Genomic DNA, 19,778 nt, shown 5'->3' with positions numbered 1-19,778 from the left:
ACAGTCCTGGGGGGGAGAGGTCTCCCCAGTCGGGCTCCCAGGCCGGCGCAGGCGCCCCTCCCCGCCCCCCGCCCGGCCCGGGGGGGGGGGGGGAGGGGGGGAGGGGCCGGCGTCGCCCCAGGGCTCCCGCGGACGGCGCGGGGCGGGGCCGGCGGTGGCCGCGCGGGATATCCCCGGCGGCGCGGCCGGGCGGGGAGCGCGAGCGCTGCAGCCCGCGCGGGACCGACCCGGCCCGACCTCCGCGCCCCGCGCCCCGCGCCCCGCGCCCCGCCATGTACGACCCGGAGCGCGGCTGGAGCCTGTCCTTCTCGGGCTGCGGCTTCCTCGGCCTGTACCACATCGGCGCCACCCGCTGCCTGAGCGAGCGCGCGCCGCACCTCCTGCGCGATGCGCGCATGCTCTTCGGCGCCTCGAGCGGCGCGCTGCACTGCGTCGTCTGCACGGCCGGGATCCCGCTGGGTGCGTGCGGGGCCCCCGGAGAGCGGGCGGGACCCCGGAGAACGGGCAGACACCGCCCACGGGCGGGCGGACGGGGACACCGCGGGGTGCGCCCTGTGGGTCTCCTCGTGCAGACGACTCCTCCTTGGGGCGTCCTCGCTCCCCTCGCAGGGGTCTCTGTCGCTGGGCCGGGAAGGGGCGCTCCTGAGGGGCGGCTCTTGTGAACGTGGGAACCCGGAGCCGTCCGGGTGGGAGCCCAGTCTCCCCGCCCCAAACCTCCTCAGCGCTCGGGCTGGGCTGGAAGGGAGCCCCTGGCCTCCACAACCTTGAGAGCCGTGATCTCAGAGCGACTGGGAGGAGGGGCGGGACCCGGGGACGGAGGGTCCAGGGTGTCCGCTGGGGACACGCTGGCCCGCTGAGCTGCCGAAGGGCCGATGTGCGCTGGGTCTGACCAAGAGTGGGCTCTGGCCGAGTCCCAGTGTGGGCGCCTTCCCGATTGGGGCCGGAGGGACTGCAGACGCCCTGCGCCCGCGCGCTTTGGGTTGCAGTCCAGCCCCCTGGAGGCTGGGTGTCCTCTTAGAGGGAGCGACCCTAGGGCGTCCTCCAGAGCAGACTAGCTGGAGTCGCGACCATGGCGCGCAAGGTGGGGGCCGGGGGCGTGGAGTCCCCCATCCCATCCTCTCCTCTGGTCCCCACTGGCCTGAGCCAGTGCCACTGGAAGGGAGATCATGCACGCTCGAATCTTGTCCTGATTAAACATTTGTCCATGTGGGGCCTGGGGTACGGGAACACTTGAGGTTTGTGCCTCACTAGCCTGAACTACTAGGGTGTGGCATCCTTCCCAGGGATGGAGGGGGTCTGACCCAGTGCGCAGGGCCTGGGGCAAGTGGCAGTATGGAGCTGTTGACACCCAGAGGTTCCCCAGAGGGGCAGATAATGCCCCTTATCAGCTCCCGTTTCTCTGGGCTTTCCTAACAATCTACTCTGTGCTGGCTGCTAGAACGAGCAGGGAGTGGAAACCCCTGCTGGAAGGCAGAGCCCTGCCATTGGGTAGGATCGGTGAGCAGACCCTGGGCTGACTGGGAGGTGGGGATTAGGGATTGCACCGCTCTGGCTGTCAGCCCTCCCCAGGGAGGTGGGGAGGAGATTAGGGCAGGAAGTGTGGTCTCCGGGGAGATTAGACTAGCCTGGCCACATGACCCTCTGCACACCCTGGGCTTTAGCAATGATAAAAGCCAGCCCTTGGATCCTAAGGTGGCCTATGGACACCCACATGGACGAATGTTTAATTAGGACAAGATTCAAATGTGCTGATCCCAGGAGCCTGTAGCATGCTCCAGTACAGAGGCGGCTCCTGACTGGGCAGAGGACTGTTGCAGCCTCGGGCTGTGCCCAGTGGGACATGGGGAGGCTCAGGGAGCACCCAGTCCCTGGAAAGTGCATCTGGAGGTGTTGGCACCAGGCTCCTGCTTTACCCCCGTCTAAGAGGGGGCTGTGCACTTGGGGCCTGCTGAGCACTTCCCAGAAGCTGTGACCTGGACACAGCTCCTCAGCGCATGTGAGCCAGGGCTGCCTTGGCAGGAGAGACAGGCAGAAGCTGCCAGCCGTGTGCAATTCCACCCCTTTGGCCAGGCTCAGTGGGGCCACTCGAGGACGGAGAGCCACGCATCGAGGTCAGAGTTGGATCAGGACAAGCTGGGGCATGTTTGTCTTTGGGTATCCTAGAATGCGTGGCTGGCCAGGTACCAGGCCGAGCGGGGTGGCCCTACATGCCCGGACAGTGCAGAGGGGCCAGAGGGGCCAGGCCAGTACGTGAGGTCAGATGGAGCATGAATGTACCCTGTGCTCACTACACAGGTAATTCTGGCAGTAAAGGCTTAAGGTCGAGAATAGTAGCTATTTATTAGAAGCCTCTTCCGGGTTGAGCACCTTACAGATTGTATTTTATCGAATTCTGTCTCCAAAAGGTAGGTGAATCTTGTCCTATGGCTAAAAAGACACAGTCTGAGACTTAGGTTGTGAAGTGCCTTATTGAGGCCATTCCGATAGTCAAAGGTGGAAGCAGGATTTGAACTCGAGTCCAAACTTGCATTCTTTCTTCTGCACCCTACAGTGTCAAGGCCATCCGTGCCAAAGCTCAGATGCTGATGGGTTCCATGCCTCTGGCTTTGTGGGGCATGAAGATGGGGAGTGCTCGCCTGGGCCACTGGAAGTGGGAGGCCCCTTGCTGTGGCTCAGGCCTAGAGCAGTGCCGTGCGGTGTCGTACACTACAAGTCATGCATGCCGCTGTGCGTTTCCTAGGAGTCGTGTTGGAAGAAGTAAAAGACACGGGTGAAATTAACTTCATTGAGCTCAGTATATCCAGAGTACCGTTTTCACATCTAATCAACATGCAACATTATTGATGACATATTTCATACTAAGCCTTTGAAATCCAACGTATATTTTACATGTCTCAATCCAGACAAATCACATTTCGAGGGCTTAGTGGTCACCTGTGGCTACTGTATTAGATAGCGCAGGTCTGGAAAAAGGTTGGCAGCTTCCTTGCTTTCTGGTTTATGGTTTTGCCAAGAAGTATTCCCATCTCCAGTGTGGTACATTCTTTCATGTATCTGTCTCCTGCCCCTAGACCTTACTCTGCAGATCCTCATGGAGTTAGTCAGGATGGCCAAAAGAAGGAACATTGGCATCTTTCATCCATCCTTCAACATAAGCAAATATATCCGAGACAATCTCTGCAAATACCTCCCAGCTGACATCCACAAACGCATCTCCGGCAAAGTCTGCATCTCACTCACCAGAGTGTCGGATGGGGAAAATGTGTTGGTGTCTGATTTTCATTCCAAAGATGAAGTTGTGGACGTAAGCAATTTGTTTATCTGGGTATTGTCAAGGAAGAAAGGCTCTTTTGTTTTGGAAAGAGGGCTGTTATAGATCTCCTGCACCGGAGTGACATACACTCTGCACCCAGTGGTTTGGTCCCTAACGTCTGTAAACCCTCAATGTCCCAGGGCAGTTTCAGTTTCAAATAATCCCTCCCCCTCCTTAAACACTTGGCCCATGACCACCGTGTGCAAGGGACCTATGCTGCCTGTGTCCTTCTGAGCATCTTCATGCCTGTTCCATGATGAGGAAGCCTCACAAGCATGGGAACGTGTCTTATTTGCCTCTGTGCTTAGAATCTGGCACAGGGAAGATAATTTGCAGTATCACAATACCACTCAGTTTAGTTCATGCTTTTCCTAAGAGTTCCTTGGATGAATGGCTACATTTTACCCAACATAGCTCTGTATGAGACAGCAGCCTGGCACATCCAACCAGCTGTCCAGCAGCCAGTTTCACCCTCTGTTTAACCTTGTTTCCAGAAGCTTCCTCTAAATAGCCAGCTCCTGTCTGTCCCCGCGTGAATCTCTTGTCTCAGTGACGCAGTGCGGTTTCCGGCTTCATGCCCTGTAGCGTGGTGCTTCTCAGAGTGTGGTCCTGGGACCGGCAGCGGCAGCATCTGCAGGGGGGTTATTACAACTGCTGGCTCTCGGACCTCACCTCCGACCTGATGCGTCAGCATCCCGGGGGTGGGGCACAGGGTAGGGGGTTCCGCAAGCTCTCCAATGATGCTCACGAATATCGGCATGTGAGAAGCGCCCATCTAGCCCCTTCCAGTCATTGAGTCAGCAAACCTGGGTGCTGTCTGCGAAGACCCAGTGCGGCTCTCGTGGGGAGCAAGGAGAGGAGGTCGAAGGCCGAGGGCAGTGCTGTTCAGCAGCTCGCGCCGTGGCTGAGACCACGGGCCTGCAGGACCTGTGCGCATGTCAGTTCACCCCGCGTGTTACAGATTCCTTGCCTCACTCATTTGTGGAAGGCTTGTTATGCAGGAGCAGGGAAAAACGTGGATTCACTCCCTCTGTGTCCGCAGGCCCTGCTGTGCTCCTGCTTCATCCCTGTCTACTGCGGCTTAATCCCCCCCACCTTCCGAGGCGTGGTGAGTCTGCTTTCCCACAGCTGCCGCGCGGGGCCGCGGCTTCCCACGTAAGGCGTGTCACACGGCTCCTGCCCACGAGCCCAGCCGCCAGTGTCAGGCTCCCCTGACTGTGTGAATGCGGAGCCTTGGCCCTCGCAGCCTCCCCCACAGCGAAGCCGCAGCCGGCCCTATTTGCAGGCCGCCGGGGAGGCAAAACTTCCTTCCCGCGTAGTTCATTATCTCGCTGTCCGAACCAGCGAGCCGCTGGCTCACACGAGCACGGAAGATAGCTTCCCCGTGGCCTAGTTAAAGTATAAGGCACTGGAGAATCCGTCGCTCAGTAAGGTAGAGCTTTATTCTTACGGGGAAGTATAGCAGTCATATATTTCCTAAACCAAAAAAAACACAACAGGCTGTGAGTCTGGCCTAACAGGGTTTTGCTTTATTTTGTTTTGCCGCTTTGCGATGCACAAGGGAAGTTTAGGTTTGAAAATAACTAGCCTTCTAGGAGTCACGTCTGAGCACATGAGAACGCTAACAGGATATTTGATAGAATCCTGTAGGTAGCATAGGCAAAGGCATGTGGCAGGGGGAAGTCACACTTAGGAGACATCTGTCACAAGCCAGGTACTACATCTGCAGTCCTTACTGAGCCTTCGCTCAGGGATGTAAAAGGAAAGGAAACTCATCCTCAGAAGAATTTATCCAAAATGCCACTTCACTGTGGGATACGAGGACATTTCTTCTTCTTTTTCTACTGCAGAAAGAGGCAGACACATTCACTGAATGTGAAGGGGAAACCACAGGAGGGTGACTACCCCTTACAGGACATTTTCTGAGAGCTGTCTGGGTCCCAGGTGCACTGTTTCATTTGTCTCAGAAGCCCCTTAAGTCACCGCTTCTCACTTTCAGGGTGTGGAGGGAGAACGGCCCACAGGTTAGATACCTTCTCCCAGGTTTCCCAAGCAAGGGTGTCTGGGTTTGAATTCACTGACATCTGTCTTCTTTGGGTGTGCATCACACTTGTTCCCAGTGCGTAACGCACCCCTCGTTCACGTGGCCCCTTCACGCCCATGACACGGGCATACCTCCGGGTGCCTGCCCGCCCACGCGGCTTGGCCAGCACAGCGCTGGGGGGCTGCAGTCTCCGTCTACCTCTTTGCCAGGCACTTTGGTGCAGTGCACTTACTGTACAACAGCATACGGCAACGCTGAGCGCCAGTGTGGAGCCTGGCCTGGCACAAACATGCCCAGTAAGGATCTGTTGCAAGAGTGGTTCCAAAGCCACTGTCGTCCCAGCGTGTCAGCCTGTGTGTGGCTCTGGTCTGAAAACGTATTAAACGTTAGCCCAGAGCTTCAGACATTATCGGGCTTTCTTTCTCTACCTTAAAAGCGATATGTAGACGGAGGAGCGAGTGACAACATGCCCTTACTTGATGCCAAAACGACCATCACTGTCTCCCCCTTCTACGGGGAGTATGACATCTGCCCTAAAACCAGGTCCACGAACTTTCTTCACGTGAACATCAGCAACTTCAGACTGCGCATCTGCTCAGAGAACATCCACCTTCTTATGAGAGCGCTTTACCCCCCGGAGCCCAAGGTGAGTGCGCGTGTTTGGGGGTGTGTGTGTGCGCAGCTCTTCTTTGCCTCCCTGGAGATGCCAGTTGTTATCTGTGCAATCAGACCGAATTGTCACCAGTGCTGTTGGCAATCAACTCAAAGAAAAGGTGTTTGCCCCAGAAGCTCGGGGACGCACCACCTTGGTAACGGGAATCGCCTGGGAAGATACACCCAGGCCTGAAGCTCGGCTCCCACTTCCGGGGACTGTGGTTTCAGTAGGGGGGGTGTAGCCTTTAGCTTTTTCGGTTACCAAGATGATTGTTCATTGCAGCCATGGTCAAGAGCCGCCACACTGGGTGGTTGAACCTGTTTTGATTGCTGCTGTTGTAGGTTGCCTCACCCCCTCACGTAGAGAACGTGCAGGCCGTGTGCGCCAACAGCGGTGCTCCTGGGGAGAAAGCCGGCTGTACGGTGCGCTGCGCACAGTCGTGCAGGCGCCCAGGGGAGGGTTGGTTTTCCTGTGGTTCCTACACAGGTGAGTGGAGGAGGCAGCTTTATTGTCCTAGTGGCAGTTAGGGCAGGCCCTGAGATTTGTTATGGGGGAGGCTTATCCCAGGACCAAGGGAGCGCAGAGACACAAGCCCCTGTCATGCTGGGGTGCCAGCAAAGTCTCCGTGGAGTGGTGACACTCGAGCCCAGTCCCACGGGAGACTGTCTCCTGGGAGTGCAAAGCGCTTTCTTCAGTCTCGAGGTGGCCGTGCTCAGCACGTACAGCAGCTCTGGGGCTGGACGGTTCTCCGGTTCTCCTCGGCAGTCTTCGGAGGACGTTTGAATAGAGGCACTTAGTGACTCCCCCGCAGTCACTCGCTCCATCTGCTCACAGGTGCTTGGAGAGCTATGCCTTCGAGGATATCTGGACGCGCTGCGGTTCTTGGAAGAGACAGGTAAGTACGGGCCGGGAGGGTCCGGTGGGCCCTCTCAGCGAGCGTCGTTAGCAGTCGCGGTAAACTGGAGCTTTGCCCTGGATCCATCACTCGGCGCTCAACGCCTCCCCTGTCATACTCCACCTGCTCGTCAGCCCTGACACAGGGAACCTTTGCCCCATCGGTCACTTGGGGAAACGGAGGCTTGGAGAGGAGAGCCCAGGAGCACCCCCTCCCCGAGGGGCAGAGCCGGGACCCAGACTGAGATGTCACAGCTCCAGGCCTCTGTCCCTCCGCGGTGTCACCACATCTGAAGGCAGCTTGTTTTTCTTTCCAACTTGTGATCCTTCAGCTGAACAAGGGCTGAAGTTGGCAGGGCTTCTGGGCCCAGCCCCAGATGAAGCCGTCAGAGTCCAGGTGCGGTCACATCCAAAGGCCAGTTTGTTTTCCTTCCCAAGTCAAGATCCTGGCTTCAAGTCATCCTGGCTTCTCCAGGCTGGCGGAGTGGGCTCTAGAAATATAAGAGTGTTTCAGTCTCCTGCGTGTTTAAAAAAAAAAAAAAGGGAAATATTAGACCAGAATCAAATATTAGGTGTGTTTGGAGCTATTTTTTTTAATACTAAAAGTTGGTTAATGTATTGATCTTCTGATTCAGTCTTTGGCCAAGACCAGGGAGGCCGTGTTTATTTGGCCACACATGTGTTGATCTTCTCGGACAGTGTTCACTGTGCAAGCAATTGGCTGTGTGCCGGGGACACTGCAGTGACCGAAGAGACGTGGGCTTGCGGGTCTCCTGGGGGGAGAGGGCTGATCAGTGAGCACAGTGGCGTGCTGACGGGAAGACGCAGGGTGCCGTGGGGTCTCTAGGGCCTGAGGACAGTGGGGCTTCCAGAAGGATCTGAACCTGCATTGAGACTTTGGGGATGAGTAGGAGAGCTCTAGGAATGGGGGCCGTGGATGTGAGGCCTGCAGGACATAGAGAAGATGGAAGGAAGGCCCGTGTGGCTGGGGTGGTGGTGCTGGGGGCACAGCACTAAGAGATGGATGAGGAGGGGCAGAACGGTGGTAAGTGAAAGTGGAGGGGCAGGCCGGGCCTCGTGGACCTGGTAGCGGGGGTGAGGGTTGCATCCCGCAGCAGTAGGGAGCCACTGATGGCTCGTGGACCTGGTAGCGGGGGTGAGGGTTGCATCCCGCAGCAGTAGGGAGCCACTGATGGCTCGTGGACCTGGTAGTGGGGGTGAGGGTTGCATCCCGCAGCAGTAGGGAGCCACTGATGGCTCGTGGACCTGGTGGGGGGGTGAGGGTTGCATCCCGCAGCAGTAGGGAGCCACTGATGGCTGTGGAAACAGGAGGGAGGGGCGTCAGAAGGGAGCTTTGGAAGCCCCCTGGCGGTGGAGCGGGAGTGGGAGACCCGTGTGCAGGAGGCCAGTGAGACAGTGGGAGGCTTGGCTGGGGTCAGGGTGGTGAGGGTGGTGAGAAGGAAACCAATTCGACGGGGCCCAGGGGAACAGGGTTTGGAAACGACCCACAGGAGATTCGGGAAGAGGAAGTCACCGCTAGGGCGAGGTCCCGGCTGTGGCTACGGCAGTTGAGGCGGGGCACACACAGGGCTCTGCTCACTGGTTTGGCCACCGCGTGTCCCGAGGCATCATCTCTCTGGGGACAGACTCCTTCAACACACCCAAGGGAAGGTGACTTCTCCGGGGGTGAGGAGTGTGTCTGATAGAGGCCTGGAAAGCTTGGGGGAGGCACAAATGCGAGTTACTCCGGGGAGCAAAGCTCGGGCACCAAGGAGCAGTGCCTGGTCTCTCTAACCTGGGGTTGCAAGCGAGAGTTGGGCCAGGTGCGGCCGTGGGCGCCTGAAACCCCCTGTCCGCCGGCCCTGGCCTCTGTGTGGATTCTGCGAGAACAAGGCCCCTCGCCGGCGTGGGCGGCTGAGTCCCGGCGCCCAGGGCAGGGCCCGGCACGTGCGGGTGCCAGCGCTCCTCACGCAGCAAGGCTTGCAAGGCTGTGTGAGGGGGCCCCCTTTGACCTCGGGCCCCACTGCAGATCCTGGCCCTGCCACAGACTAGCTGTGTGGCTTCAGACAGATCTGTTACAGTCTCTGTGCTTTTGATTCTTCAGCTGAAAAACAGATGGCGATGCCGGTATTGGTTGCGTGGCTGCTACGAGGCCGGACGGCTGGGCGCCGGGCTCCGGGTCTGGAAGGCAGGCTGGACCAGCGGCCCGTTAGTGTGTTAGTTACAACCCTGTGTCTCCACCCGCGAGTCCAGACGTGGAGATGGAGCCCACACAGCTAGCAGGAGCTGAACTCAACATGCGTCTGCCTTCAAACCCCACTCTTCTTTCTCTGTGTGACAGACACCGGCCCCCTTCCCCTTGGACTTTGCTAATGACAGGCCGGCAGTTTCCCTCGGGGTGGTTCACCTGCGCTGTAGCCCACCGGGGGCAGGGGCGGGTACGATCCTCTCGCCTCCCACGCCGCCTGACGGTTTGCTTTCCGTGCCGTTGCAGGCATCTGTAACAGGCCGCAGCCGTTCCCGGAGTTGCCCCCAGAAGACAAGGAGTCGGAGGTCGCTGGGCCCTGCCGGGAGAACAAGAGCCTGGAGTCTTCCCTGGGGCCGGCTGCCACGGAGACGGGGCTCGAGGGGGCTGAGCTGCTGGACCGCCTGGGCCTCAGCATGCTGCCCTGGGACAAGAGCATACTGACCTGGGACAAGGGCATCCTGCCTTGGGATAAGAGCATTCTGGGGACCCTCTCGCCCACGCTCACTAGAGGTACCGGCTCCTTGGGGTGCGCAGGGGCCACATATGTGTCCTGTGAGAGTCCGAGAGAGTGAAAGTGTGTGCTAAGGAGGAAGGTGAAGCGGCCACGTGGGGAGTGATGCACAGAGTGACCAGGGCAGGCCGGTGGGGAGCGTCACCGCCCACCCACACGGGCCCAGGTTGGGGTCGCCACCTCCAGCACAGGCCTCGCCCATGCCAGCGCCTTGCCGCGTCTCCCATCTCATGGGGTCCTGATCAGAAGGCAAACAAACGCCACCTGGGCCCACTGGGCTGACCGCACAGGCTCCTGCCGGCAGCAGCCGGGCCCTCGCTCGCCTTGCCGGCTCCGTCCGTGTCCCCGGCACGGCTCCTAAGCTGTGTCTGTGGCCGGTGTGTGGACCCTGGGCCGGGGGTCCGGCCACTGGGACTCGGCCCCTTACTCAGAACGCCACTGTCCACCATCCTCCCACCTCAAGGCCTCCTTTCTCGAGGCCTCTCCTAAATCACTACTTCCCCCCAACCCACAGTTTTGAACCTCCACTGAATGGTGCTGTATTTTTTAATGTCACCAAATATTAAATGGACAGTGGTTTGGTCTGAATGTTTGTGTCCTGCCCCCCAAATCTGTGTGCTGAAATCCTAACCCCTCAAGTAGTGGTCTTAGGAGGCAGGGCCTTTGGGAGGCCCCAGGGAGCCCTTTCGTCCCTTGGGGACACGGAGGCGCTGTCTGCGAAGAAGGAGCCCTCACCAGACACCAGGACGTCTCCCGGCGCCTTTATCCGGGACTTCCCAGAACTGTGGGAGATAAATGTTTGTTGTTTATAAGCCACCAGCCAGTGGCGTCTTGTCATAGAGGCCTGAGCAGACTGAGCCAGGCAGACAGATGGAGCCACGGGCCAGCTTCTGAGTCAGGCGGCAGGAGAGGTTCAAAGATGAATCAGACACGATTCCCGGCCCTCGGGGTGCAAACACCCTAAAGATCGGGAGACTCGAGGGGTCACAAGGTCATCAGGGGAAGTCTAAGGCTGGGGCTGCAGGAAGAAGGTGCTGGATCCAGCCGAGAGGTCAGGCCCGGCGTGGGGCGTTTGAGCGGGTTGTAGGATGAATGTGCCGCTGCAGCCGGCGCGGCTGTTTCCGTGATCGGCTGTGCCGCGGGCCATAGCCGACTCCTTTGTGCAGCACGGTGCTTGGCCTCGTGACTTGTACACCAGCATCTATTGAATTTCAACTGTGACATTGAAAATGGCCCTGGCTTTCAAAAAAAAAAAAAAAAGGCTTTTTGGAACGGCTGCTTCCAAACATATTTGTCCATTTAAGAGAGCTGCGACTTGGGAGCCGTGTGTCCCTCAGGGCCGTTCTGAGCCACGTCCCCCACTCGCCCTGGAAGGGACAGGCTGGCAGACCCCAGCGCGTGTCTCACCCGGAACGCGCCTGACCCTGCCGTGGCCAGCGCCTCGTGCTTCCCGGCAACTCGGCGCGTCCCGGAGCGAAGTAGCTGGGCCTTCACAGAGGAGGGAGCTGCAGCTGCAGATTGTCTTTTGCAGCGCTGAGCAGAGCAGTCATGGACAGAGGGGGCTACATGAGCAGGATCTGCAACTTCTTTCCGGTCAAGATCATGTCCTACGTGATGCTGCCCTGCACGCTGCCCGTGGAGTCTGCGGTCATTTTCACCCAGCGGTGAGCATTTTCCGAGACATCGTCCTCCTCGCGGGGCTGGCGTGGGGACGGAGCTCACAGCGGCGAGGCCCTGGGCCTGGGGCCTGGCTCCCTGCACAGCGGGACGCGGCTCACGGTCCCCGAAAGCTGCCCGCCCGTCCTCACGGCCGTGTGCACCTGTCACACACCGCAAACTCGGGACCCCCAGGCAGTGGACTCGTATGGCACCTGGTCCAGCCTCTCATGGGGGCCTGAGGAAACCGAGGCCCAGAGGGTCTGGGGTCACAGCTCTGCGGTCACAGGGCTGGCTAGCGGGCCAGTTTCCCCTTAAAATCACATGAAGGGAGCAGAGTTTAGGGACTCCCATCTTTCGTTCTAGCCGTAGTTTGTTCATATGATTCAGAGTCATCGATTAGGAGATCAAAGCGAGGTGCTCCTAAAACTTACTGATCTGGCTTTCCCTGAAACGAGGCAGAGGGTCAGCAGCTTGGCGTAGTAGTCAGACTGCCCTGGTTCAAATCCTGCCTGCACTGCTTACTGCAGCTGTGTGGCCCTGGACAACTGAATTGACCTCTCTGTGCTGCAGCTTGTCTGGGAAGTCAGGGTAGTTAGAGAAATCACCTAATTAGCGGGCGGTCAGGAGTCTCTAGGAGGTGCCGTGCACGATGTGCTTAGCCACAGTAAGCACCCAGTTAGCAACGCTGCTGATTTGTGTTTTCAGATAATAACAATGAGAGCAAAAACTGGATGACAGATAAGAATATGGGCTTTAGAAATAGACCAGGGCTCTGCAGTTTCTAAGCTGTGTGACCTCAGGCAAGTTACTCAACTTCTCTGAGCCTCGGTGTATTCTTCTGTAATACCTAGATAAGAAAAACTGTCTCGGTGGATTGCCAGGAAGTGGGAAGCACTCGATTAAAAAAAAAAAAAATTACCCTGATCTGACTGAAAAAAAAAGTTGAGCTAAGAGACATCGGGAATGGGGTTATAGGGGCCGGGAGGGAGTCCAGGGAAGGGGAGGAGGGCAGGCGCGACCTGCCGACTGTGAAGAGGCCCCAAGCCACCAGTGGACTTGGCCCTGGGCTTGACAATTTAACATGGAAGCGATTAAAATAATCTCAGATTCCATGTTCTTCGAGGAGTGAAGACTCGGATTCCCGGGGAATCCTGGGAAATGCTCCTGGAAGGGCGCCGGCCGGCCGTCAGCAGCGAGTTTGTGAGGTCCTCCTGAGGGTCCGGCCCCGCCGGTTGTCCAGGGACCTCCCAGAGTCCTCCCTGTCTGGCTCCACCCAGGCGGGCGCCTGCAGGTCCACCCCACAGCTCCGTCCTGCCACGTCCCATCCCGGGACCCCTGTTTCGTGGATCCTGTATCTTCCCTTTTCATGGCTTTTCCCTTGTTTCTCTGGAGTGGGGCCTCCGGCCACTTCCCACGGAAGTGACGCCTGCTGGGACAGGAGCTCATTTCCTGCCCCGTCCGCTGGGCAGGTTGGCCGCAGGTGCAGTTGCAGGTTGGGAATCATCCCCCCGGAATCTTGGACAGCATTCCGCCCAGACCTGGTATCAAGGAGTCACTGCCGGTCACAGTCTCACTTCTTGGCAGGCGGATGCCCTTGGACTGGCTTTTTGTCCCCCATGGTCTGAAATTTCATGAGGCCATGGCTGGGTGTGAGTCTTTCTTCCATTTATTCTGCTGGCCGGTCACCGGGGACTCTCAGCCAAAGCCTTCGTCTTTTCTCCAGCTCTGGGAAAGGGTTGACTGCGGTTATTTCTGTAATCCTGTCTCTCCCATTATCGTTATTTTCTCTTTCTGCAGCGCTTATTACATGGGCGTTTGACCTCCTGGGTTGGATCCTGTCTTTCTGTCTGACTCTCTCTTTCCCACATTTTTCATCTGTCTTCGTCCTTTTTTTTGCCTCTGCTGTGACAGAGTCCCTCAGATTTTATCTTCCGTCCTATTCTACATTTTTTTTTTTTTTTTTTGAGACAGAGTCTCGCTCTGTTGCCTGGGCTAGAGTGCCGTGGCGTCAGCCTAGCTCACAGCAACCTCACACTCCTGGGCTCAAGCGATCCTCCTGCCTCAGTGTCCCAAGTAGCTGGGACTACAGGAGTGCACCACCACGCCCGGCTATTTTTTTCTATTTTTAGTAGAGATGGGGGTCTCGCTCTTGTTCAGGCTGGTCTCGAACTCCTGACCTCAAGCTATCCTCCTGCCTTGGCCTCCCAGAGTGCTGGGATAATAGACGTGAGCCGCAGCACCCAGCCCTATTCTATACCTTTTCATTTCAGCAAGCGTAATTTAGTCTCTAAGAGCCCTCTCTTGTTCTCTGCTTGTTCTTTTTTCTTAACATTCTGTTCTTCTTTTATGGATGTAATATTCTCTTGGGATATTTGCTATCCTCTGAATGTTCCCTTTTCCATTTCTTCTTGGGCCAGTTTTTCTTTTTCTTTCTTTTTTTTTTTTTTGACACAGAGTCTCGCTTTGTTGCCCAGGCTACAGTGAGTGCTGTGGTGTCAGCCTAGCTCACAGCAACCTCAAACTCCTGGGCTCAAGCAATCCTTCTGCCTCAGCCTCTTGAGTAGCTGGGACTACAGGCATGCACCATCATGCCCAGCTAATTTTTTCTATATATATTAGTTGGCCAATTAATTTTTTTCTATTTATAGTAGAGATGGGGTCTTGCTCAGGCTAGTTTTGAACTCCTGACCTCGAGCAATCCGCCCGCCTCTGCCTCCCAGAGTGCTAGGATTACAGGCCTGAGCCACCAGTGCCCAGCCTGGGCCAGTTTTCTGTTTCTTCATCTTTCTCTTTCACACTGCTTGTTCTCGGCACGTGCTCTGTGGTGCTCCGTTGCTGTGTAGACCAGAGGACTGCAGGGCTGGATTTCTGTGCTGTGATGGGCATCGGTCTGCTTTCCACCCAGGTCTCCTCCCTGCACGGGAGCTCAGTGAGAAGGGACAGGTGTGTCACTTGGCAGAGCTGCCAGGCAGGCTGGGGGCCTCCCACTGCTAGAAGGAGGGAAGTCTGTTTGGGGGTGCCACCTCTTTTCTAGAAACCCTTTCTTTCCCCAGAGCGCTGGCTGAACTGTCAGGCTTTGCTCCTGGTAGCACTGGCGGGCTGGGGCAGGGGCTGGCTCTGCCGGTCTCATCAGCCCCGCCCCGCCCCCCCCCTCCCGCCTGTGTCCAGCGCTCTGTTGAAATCTCTTGCCGCTCAGGGAGTCGCCCCCACCCACCTCCTTTCTCATTCTCTCACAGATGTGTCCCTTCTCGTAGGTCTGCACCTGTCCATGGGGCTCGGTCCATGCTACGCTGGGTGGGCCAGGAGGCGAAGCCCCGTGTGTGCCGGGGCCGGGCACTGGCTTTACTTCATCCGTCTTCAGATCACTTCCGTGTTTACTTTCTCTTTAGCAAGTTAGTCCCGCGTGTCCTTCAGTGTGTCTTTTAAAATCCAAGTCCTCCTTCAAAATCCAGCTCCGCTCCCTCCCTGGAGAGCCTCCCAGAGTCCTCCTCCTCACCCCCTCCGGAATCCGCCCGCTTCCGCATCCCGGATCCCACGGTGCCCCTGCCGGGCTCGCAGGTGACCAGGGACAGCGGGCCTCAGTGCAGGTGCAGAGCTGGACCGCAGGACACTTTGCAGCAGCTGGCAGTGCCCCCGCATCCCTCGGAGACAAGCAGAGCCCTGGACAGCCAGGGTCTTTCCCTTTTAGTTCCGCTTAAGTCCCTTGAGCTTTCTCGACCACGCGTGGCCTCACTTGGCGTTGGAGATTGTGGGTGGGCTCATCCTCGTCACAGCACGTCCACCCCCGGGCACCTGTCAGGCTGCAGTTAGAGGCGATGCCAGCAGCTTCCTGGACAAAGGCTGCTGTTGTAAGTCACTGGTCCTGGCTTAGCTTCGTTTTGCTCTTACTTTGGCTTTTCTTCATGCCGGCACAGTGAGCGTGTGCGTGTGTGTGCGTGTGTGTGTGCGCACACACATTCGCGCACGCGTGTGTTGATGGACTCGGTTTCGCTCCTGCAGACTGGTGGCGTGGCTTCCTGACGTTCCCGAGGACGTGCGGTGGATGCAGCAGGCGACCTCGAAGATCTGTTCGAGAGTGATGGCGCGTCTGCTCCCCTCGGCCAGGTAGACGGCTGTGGGCGTGCGGGCCGGACGGCGCCTCTCTCGTGCACCAGGCCTCGAGTAGCTTTCTGGAGGCGTTTGGCTGAGCGCTGGGCCCTGTCTTGGAGGTGGCCGAGGCGTCCCCAGAGGTCCCAGCGATCTGCTGAAGTCTGTGACCAGACCCGCCTCCCCGAGGGGTGTCCGTGGAGCCCAGTGTTGCCGGCAGAGGAGAGGAGGGCTCAGCGTGGGGGCCGGGGGTGCCAGACAGCACTGGGTGCCTGAGGAGGGGGCCCCGGTGCCCCCCGCACAGGGGGCGGCAGGGCCAGCGTGCGCTTCTCAGAGCGGGTGTGGCGGGGTGCCTGTAGCGCAGATTCCCCGGCCTCCGAATCACAGTCCCTGGGGCGGAACCGGCAGTCTGTGTCGTTGCTGGCCACCCGGGCCATGATGCTACTTTCTGGCTTCCGAAAACTCGGTCTAGACCAAGAAGGGGCTTGCTCCAGTTATGAGGGTTGGGCCTAGCCTGAAAATCGTGGGCCTCAGTTTTCTCATCTGTTCAGTGGGGGCAGTCCCCATCATTGGGCTTCCGTGAGCTTCTGAGAGTCCATCCCGCAGTGCGTGGCTCACGGTGGCCATAGGGGATAGGAGGACCCCTGTTGCTGCGGGCATTTCATTGGCAGACGTGGGAGGATTTGAAGGTGGGGCGGGGCGGGATCTGGTTTGCAGTGGGAAGGTGGCAGTGGTGTCCGTGTGGAGGGTGGGTCCCGGGCCCAGGCGGCAGCAGGCTCACCAGCAACAGGGCTGCTGCCAGGGTGTCGGTCACCTTGGTGTTGGTGACCTCCCCCCTGAGCGGGAGGGCCAGGCCTGGGGACTGGTGTCGGTGGTGCCAGGAGGTGGGAGGGCTCCCTGGCGGGCAGGCAGGTTTGTGTGGAGGAAACCAAGAGGCCCATTGGGGACTCGTTGATGGGTGACATCCGTGGTCTCCAGTGGGAGGTGTCCAGGTGGCTGGGAGGGCCACAGGCTTAGAAGGCCGGGATGGTGACATTACCCAGCTCTGAGGGCTGGAGGAAGCTGTGGGCCTGGGCTGGGCCACCCGCAGGGCCCAGAGCACGCAGGGGGTCCGCCCTCGCTGAGACTGCACCCCTCAGCGCAGCGAGAGTGGCCGCTGAGCGGACTTTCTGCGTTTGTTTCAGATCCCAAATGCCAGCAAGCGGCCCAAAGGCCTCGCCGTGCAAACCAGACACGGCCGGCACGTGGAGATCCCCCGCTTCTGTGTGGACCTGGGTGCTGTCCCACGGGCTGTCCAAGAGGGGCTGAAGCTGAGGCCACCCCGCAGTCCATCCTGAAATCCGGCCCGACCTTCTCCTCGGGCAGCAGCGTGCCTGCGGGGTGCAGGGCGCTCCGCCTCCCGCTTTCCACTGGAGGGGAGTGGCCGGGGCATTTGAGGAGGCAAGTCTGGGCAGCTCTTTCGGAGGTCCTCACCCTTCCCGAGCCTCGAGCAGCTACTGCTGTGCAATGACCCCACAAAGGCAGTGGGCTTGGCTTTATGGAAAGCTAGGAAGTGACCTGTGACATATGCGGAAGTCCGGCGCTTAAGGAAATCCAGTGTTTGAGTGTCACTTAGCTCAGCTGCTTGGGAAATGGCAGTGGAAGCCCAGCACAGCGGTCCGTCACCTGCTCTGTCTCACAGCCCTGCCAGTGGTTGGACTGTCCCCCTGCGAGGTTCCTAGAATGGCGGGGCCCCGTGGTCAGGGGCTGGGCTGGCCTTTGTGCAGTCTGGGGGTGGGAGGAAGACAGAAGCGTGACCTCCCCGCCCCTCTAGGAAGCTGTCAGTGCAGGGGGACGGGGTGCAGTCGTTTCCCATGAAGGGCACCACCTGTCAGACGACATTAAAAGGTGATAACTTACATCATCTTAGAACACCTTTTTCATCTAACTAAAATAATTTCTAAAACGTAAGGGGATTGTATTATCTGTTGAATTGTGTATTGTGTGAATCAGTGAGATGTTAATAGAACAAGCTTTAAAAAAATAAAAAACCAGCCTGCAAGGCGGTCACCGGCCGGCAGCGGCCACCACCTTGCTGCTGGCGTCCCCACCACAGCCTGGCCGAACTCGGCTCCTTTTTAACTGCACGCTTCTGGCCTGCCCTCCTTTTTTTCTCTTTGCATTCTCTCACCGCCTCAGCCTGTCTCTGTCCTTCCTACTCTGTCAGGCTTGCTGGGGCAAGCCTTTGAGACGAGAAGCCACCTTTTGCCCAGGTGTACGAGTGCGTTAGCAAGCTCCCTGTAATATGACCGCAGATGAAATGTGTGTGTTTCTTCCTAGCTATGCATTTGAGTTTAAGATATATATATATAGATATAGACATAGATATAGATATAACAAAAGCAAAAAAACGAAAGAAACAGTAATGTGCTCGAACTCCTAAAGGTGGCAAAGAAGGTTACGACTCTCACCTGTATTGTGCAAGTGGCCTGGAGTGGAAGAGCTGGCAAGTTCGGACGAAGCGCTTTATTGAGGAGTGGGGAGGTGTGGTTCTGGGGCAAACTCCGTGTGAGCCTGTTCTCTTGACGAGATTGTGAAATAAGGAGTGGTCACCTAGTGCACGGAAGCCCCCTGCAGGGCAGGAGTTTGAACCTGGGTCCTTCCTTCCCCAGGGGCTGAGTGCTTGCCCCCGAGGGAGCTGAGTGCTGGTGAGTGGTGGGCTCTTCCACCTGCCACCCCGCTGGGTGTCAGAGCCAGGCTCTGCCCCCCCCAGAGCTGGAATGGGGTGGGGGAGGCCACACCTGACACCCACCTGGACTCTTAGCAACACACCCTCATACCTTGCCAAGTTTCCCAGTAGGCTTCCTTCTGTCTCTCCTCTGTTGGAACCACATCTTCGGTCATTAGTTGAATTTGGTATAACTAAACTTTACCAGTGCTTTCTAACCAGTGTATTTCCATATAGACAGATACATATATGGGTTTTGTGACCATTATTGGGGAACAAATATGTTAAATGGCTGATGGGATACCATGGGGCTTATTTTCTTTCTGCTTTTATAAAATTACTCGACCTTCTTAAAACGAGCACTTGTTTTATAATTTTTATTAAGTGTGTACTAAGAGAAGGAAGTAAGGAAGTGTAAAGCTCTTTTAGAAATGGCCAAGGCCTCCCTCCCGCCTGTGCCTCAAATGCCACCCTGCCCTCCTTCCCTGCCAGCCCCTAGGAAGATCCCAGCAGGCACTGCCTCCAGGCCTTCCCCTCTGAACCGCCTCCAGGGAAGTATATGAAAACGGTCTGAGTTCCTCCACCTCGTCCAATCAAGCCTTCTCTTTAACGTATGGTGCTTTTATGCTTTGGAACAAACCACTCAGGAATAATCAACGTGTAGTGTATGTAATATCAGGGAGCAACAGTCTTTATTTGGTAAATAGCAAAACTTAGTGCCGAGCATGCGCCCAATTTTGTTACAAAAATAAAATGTGTGTGGGTGTGTTTATGTATCTGTGTGTATACATAGGAAAAAGACTGAAAGAATGTATACCAACATATTTATAGTAATCATTAGGCTGTTATTTGCAACTGTATTTTTTTTTTTTTGAGTCTCACTTGGTTGCCCCAAGTAGAGTGCTGTGGTGTCAGCCTAGCTCATAGCAGCCTGGAACTCCTGGGCTCAAGCGATCCTCCTGCCTCAGCCTCCCGAGTAGCTGGGACTATAGGCTCGAGTCACCACACCTGGCTAATTTTTCTATTTTTTGTATAGATGGGGTCTTGCTCAGGCTGGTCAGAAATGTAATTGTATTTTATTTGTTGTGCTTATGTGTGTTTTCTAAATTTCTATGGTGAACAACATGCATTACTTTCAGCATCAGAAAATAACTCTTAATAAACGTGATTTTCCAAGTGCTTTCCCCGTCTCTGCGCCCTTTCTGGGGAGCCGCGGTGTGGCGGGCTTCTGTCACGGCCAGGCTCCTGCGGGGCAGTCTTCCTCGCCATGCCTGACTGGGGCCTCCAGGCTGCCACAGCCCCGGAGCTCTTTCCTGGGAATTGTGGACCAAACCCTCCTGGAATCTCTCTGCTTCCTCTGGAACCCCGGATTCTCAGGCCACCCCATCTCCATTCTGGGCACCGGGCTGGTCGCCAAGGCCCCGGCATGGCTGTTCTGCTAAGTGTGCACCGGGGGCTCCCAGGGAGGCCCCACTCACTCCGAGCACCCTCTCCTGTCTCTGGCTGTGACGAGGTCAAGTCCACCTGCTGGCTCCGCTCAGCACAGAAAGCACCTGAGCCTCAGCCCCCCAGAGTAGAGCGCCAACGCTCTGCCAGCTCCAAGCCACCGGAGCCTGGAACTGGGCACTTAACCCCAGACCTGCCTCCACTAACATCTCTGG

General features: G+C 57.4%; 1 protein-coding gene across 2 annotated transcripts; it reads left to right on the top strand.

Annotated features, from left to right (window-relative positions):
• Window positions 1-266: 266 nt before the first annotated feature.
• Window positions 267-19,293, top strand: PNPLA3 (patatin like domain 3, 1-acylglycerol-3-phosphate O-acyltransferase). 2 transcript variants are annotated; one of them, XM_012757659.3, is made up of 9 exons: window positions 267-459; window positions 3,072-3,304; window positions 4,356-4,421; window positions 5,794-6,003; window positions 6,847-6,907; window positions 9,401-9,664; window positions 11,197-11,329; window positions 15,324-15,428; window positions 16,595-19,293. In XM_012757659.3, the coding sequence occupies exons 1-9, from the start codon at window positions 273-275 to the stop codon at window positions 16,716-16,718; spliced, it is 1,383 nt and encodes a 460-aa protein (XP_012613113.3). In that variant the 5' UTR covers window positions 267-272; the 3' UTR covers window positions 16,719-19,293. The 2 variants fall into 2 exon arrangements, with proteins under 2 accessions (XP_012613113.3, XP_075863042.1); XM_076006927.1 differs by lacking the exon at window positions 4,356-4,421.
• Window positions 19,294-19,778: the final 485 nt, after the last annotated feature.

Source organism: Microcebus murinus, chromosome 10 (genome assembly GCF_040939455.1).
Source record: "Microcebus murinus isolate Inina chromosome 10, M.murinus_Inina_mat1.0, whole genome shotgun sequence".
NCBI lineage: Eukaryota > Metazoa > Chordata > Mammalia > Primates > Cheirogaleidae > Microcebus > Microcebus murinus.
Note: the sequence above shows the minus strand (reverse complement) of the source record. Positions and strands in the feature narration are given on the sequence as shown.

Excerpts from the sequence above, each read along its gene's own strand:
- PNPLA3 (XM_012757659.3), top strand. The coding sequence starts at position 273 with ATGTACGACCCGGAGCGCGGCTGGAGCCTGTCCTTCTCGGGCTGCGGC. Across the intron at positions 460-3,071 it reads CACGGCCGGGATCCCGCTGG|ACCTTACTCTGCAGATCCTC; the intron begins GTGCGTGCGGGG and ends TCCTGCCCCTAG. Across the intron at positions 4,422-5,793 it reads CCCCCACCTTCCGAGGCGTG|CGATATGTAGACGGAGGAGC; the intron begins GTGAGTCTGCTT and ends CTACCTTAAAAG.